Source organism: Bactrocera tryoni, unplaced genomic scaffold (assembly GCF_016617805.1).
Source record: "Bactrocera tryoni isolate S06 unplaced genomic scaffold, CSIRO_BtryS06_freeze2 scaffold_613, whole genome shotgun sequence".
NCBI lineage: Eukaryota > Metazoa > Arthropoda > Insecta > Diptera > Tephritidae > Bactrocera > Bactrocera tryoni.
The window spans coordinates 22,651-24,261 of NW_024396285.1; the positions used below are offsets into that span (position 1 = coordinate 22,651).

The window sequence follows — 1,611 nt, forward strand, 5'->3', positions numbered from 1 at the left end:
AAAAAAGGTAAGTATGTATAAATTTGAATTTATACATTTTTATTTTTTATGCATACAAATATACTTACATATACATATATAATAATTTTATTAAATTGTAATTAGGAAAAGGAAAAACCGTGTTAGATGGACAGTAGATGCAGAGAAATTGCTGCTATTGCACTGGACAGAGAGTATAGAAGAATTACGAAGCGCAAAAAAAAAATGTTCATATCTTTGCGCTTTTGGAAAAGGAATTTTCAAAAAAGCAGATGAACTACAGTGCAGCTGAAATAAAGGAAAAAGTGCATAATTTTACCAATCGATACAAGTAAGTGCATTTAAAATTAAAAAAGTATGTTTTGCTGCATACTCACAGCATTATAATATGTATTTTATTTTATAAATTAGAGAAGAATGCGGTGGGTATGACTGGTGGTTCGCCTTCCTCTTGGATTCACTACAAGGAGTTGGAAGAAATACTCAGTGGCAATAAGGCAGTAAATTTCAAAGAACTCATGCAAGAGAGTATAGGTAATATAAAAATAAAATTTTTGTTTGCCCTTTTATTTATTATTTTATTTTTATTCAAGATGTGGAACCAGAAGACAACATTAGTTGCGCTGCTATCTACCCTTCGACGAGCAGCCAATCCCAATTCATTTCAAGCGATGAGCTTGCAGGACTTTCAACGACTCCGGAGTCTGCAAAAAGAAGAAAATTAACCCATGAGCGCTTAGTAGAGAATTTGGAAAAAACTTCAGATATGTATGAGAAAGAAATGGAGTCCATGAGAGGGGTGCAAGAAAGAATGGTGGAACTAACCGAAAAAGCGGTTCTTTCGGAAGAGAAAAGGAATGATATTTTAAAAGAAATGAGTGAAAATACGAAAAAATTTTATAAAGAACTTATTAATTTGTTAAATGAAAAATAAAAACAATTACAAATGTAGAACAAACTTACAAAATGAATTCGCAATCGCTCTTCTAATTGTTTCAGGTTCTGCTTCAAAATCTGCTACAGCATCCCTGTGCTCGGGCTGTTCCAGGCGTACACTACTTTCTTAAGTGGTTTGTTCTTCTATCCATTTGTGGTTGATGACATCATTATGACAATTTACAAAGTTATGCAATGTACAGGCTGCTTTAATTATAAGAGGAACATTTTTGATGTGGTTGTCGACTCCTTTCCCTATTCTCCTAAAACGAGCCTTTAGGTGTCCAAACGCATTTTCCACCACTCTTCGGCATTTGGACAATTGGTAATAAAAAAATTTTCATGCTCTGGAGGATGTACTTGGAATGGATAGGGCTTCATTAGATTGTTGGCAAATCGGAAAACCGAATCACCCATAACGTCCACAGGAACATTCACGTCATTAATAGTTTTGCTTTTTGCAGTGAAGATTGGGTCCTTCAATGCAGTATTTAGTTTCCTACATTGAAAAATTTTTGAGTCATTGCATCGACCTGGGCAGCCAACATTAAAGTAGAGGAAGCGATATCTGGATAAAAAAGAAATTTATGAAAACATCAAGTGAAAATTCATTATACCTCTAACCTATAATCTACAAGGGCAAATAAAGCTGTGGAGTACCACTCCTTATAATTGTAATAGCCCGTGCAATCCTTC

At 34.3% G+C, this 1,611-nt stretch overlaps 1 protein-coding gene across 1 annotated transcript; it reads left to right on the forward strand.

Moving 5' to 3' along the window:
• Nucleotides 1-390: 390 nt before the first annotated feature.
• LOC120781330 lies at nt 391-969 on the forward strand (the record flags this gene model as incomplete). The annotated part of the gene is made up of 3 exons (XM_040113528.1): nt 391-513; nt 573-857; nt 932-969. Coding segments are annotated over 3 exons (446 nt in total), but the record flags the coding sequence as incomplete, so codon positions are not given.
• Between the last annotated feature and the right edge of the window lie 642 nt (nt 970-1,611).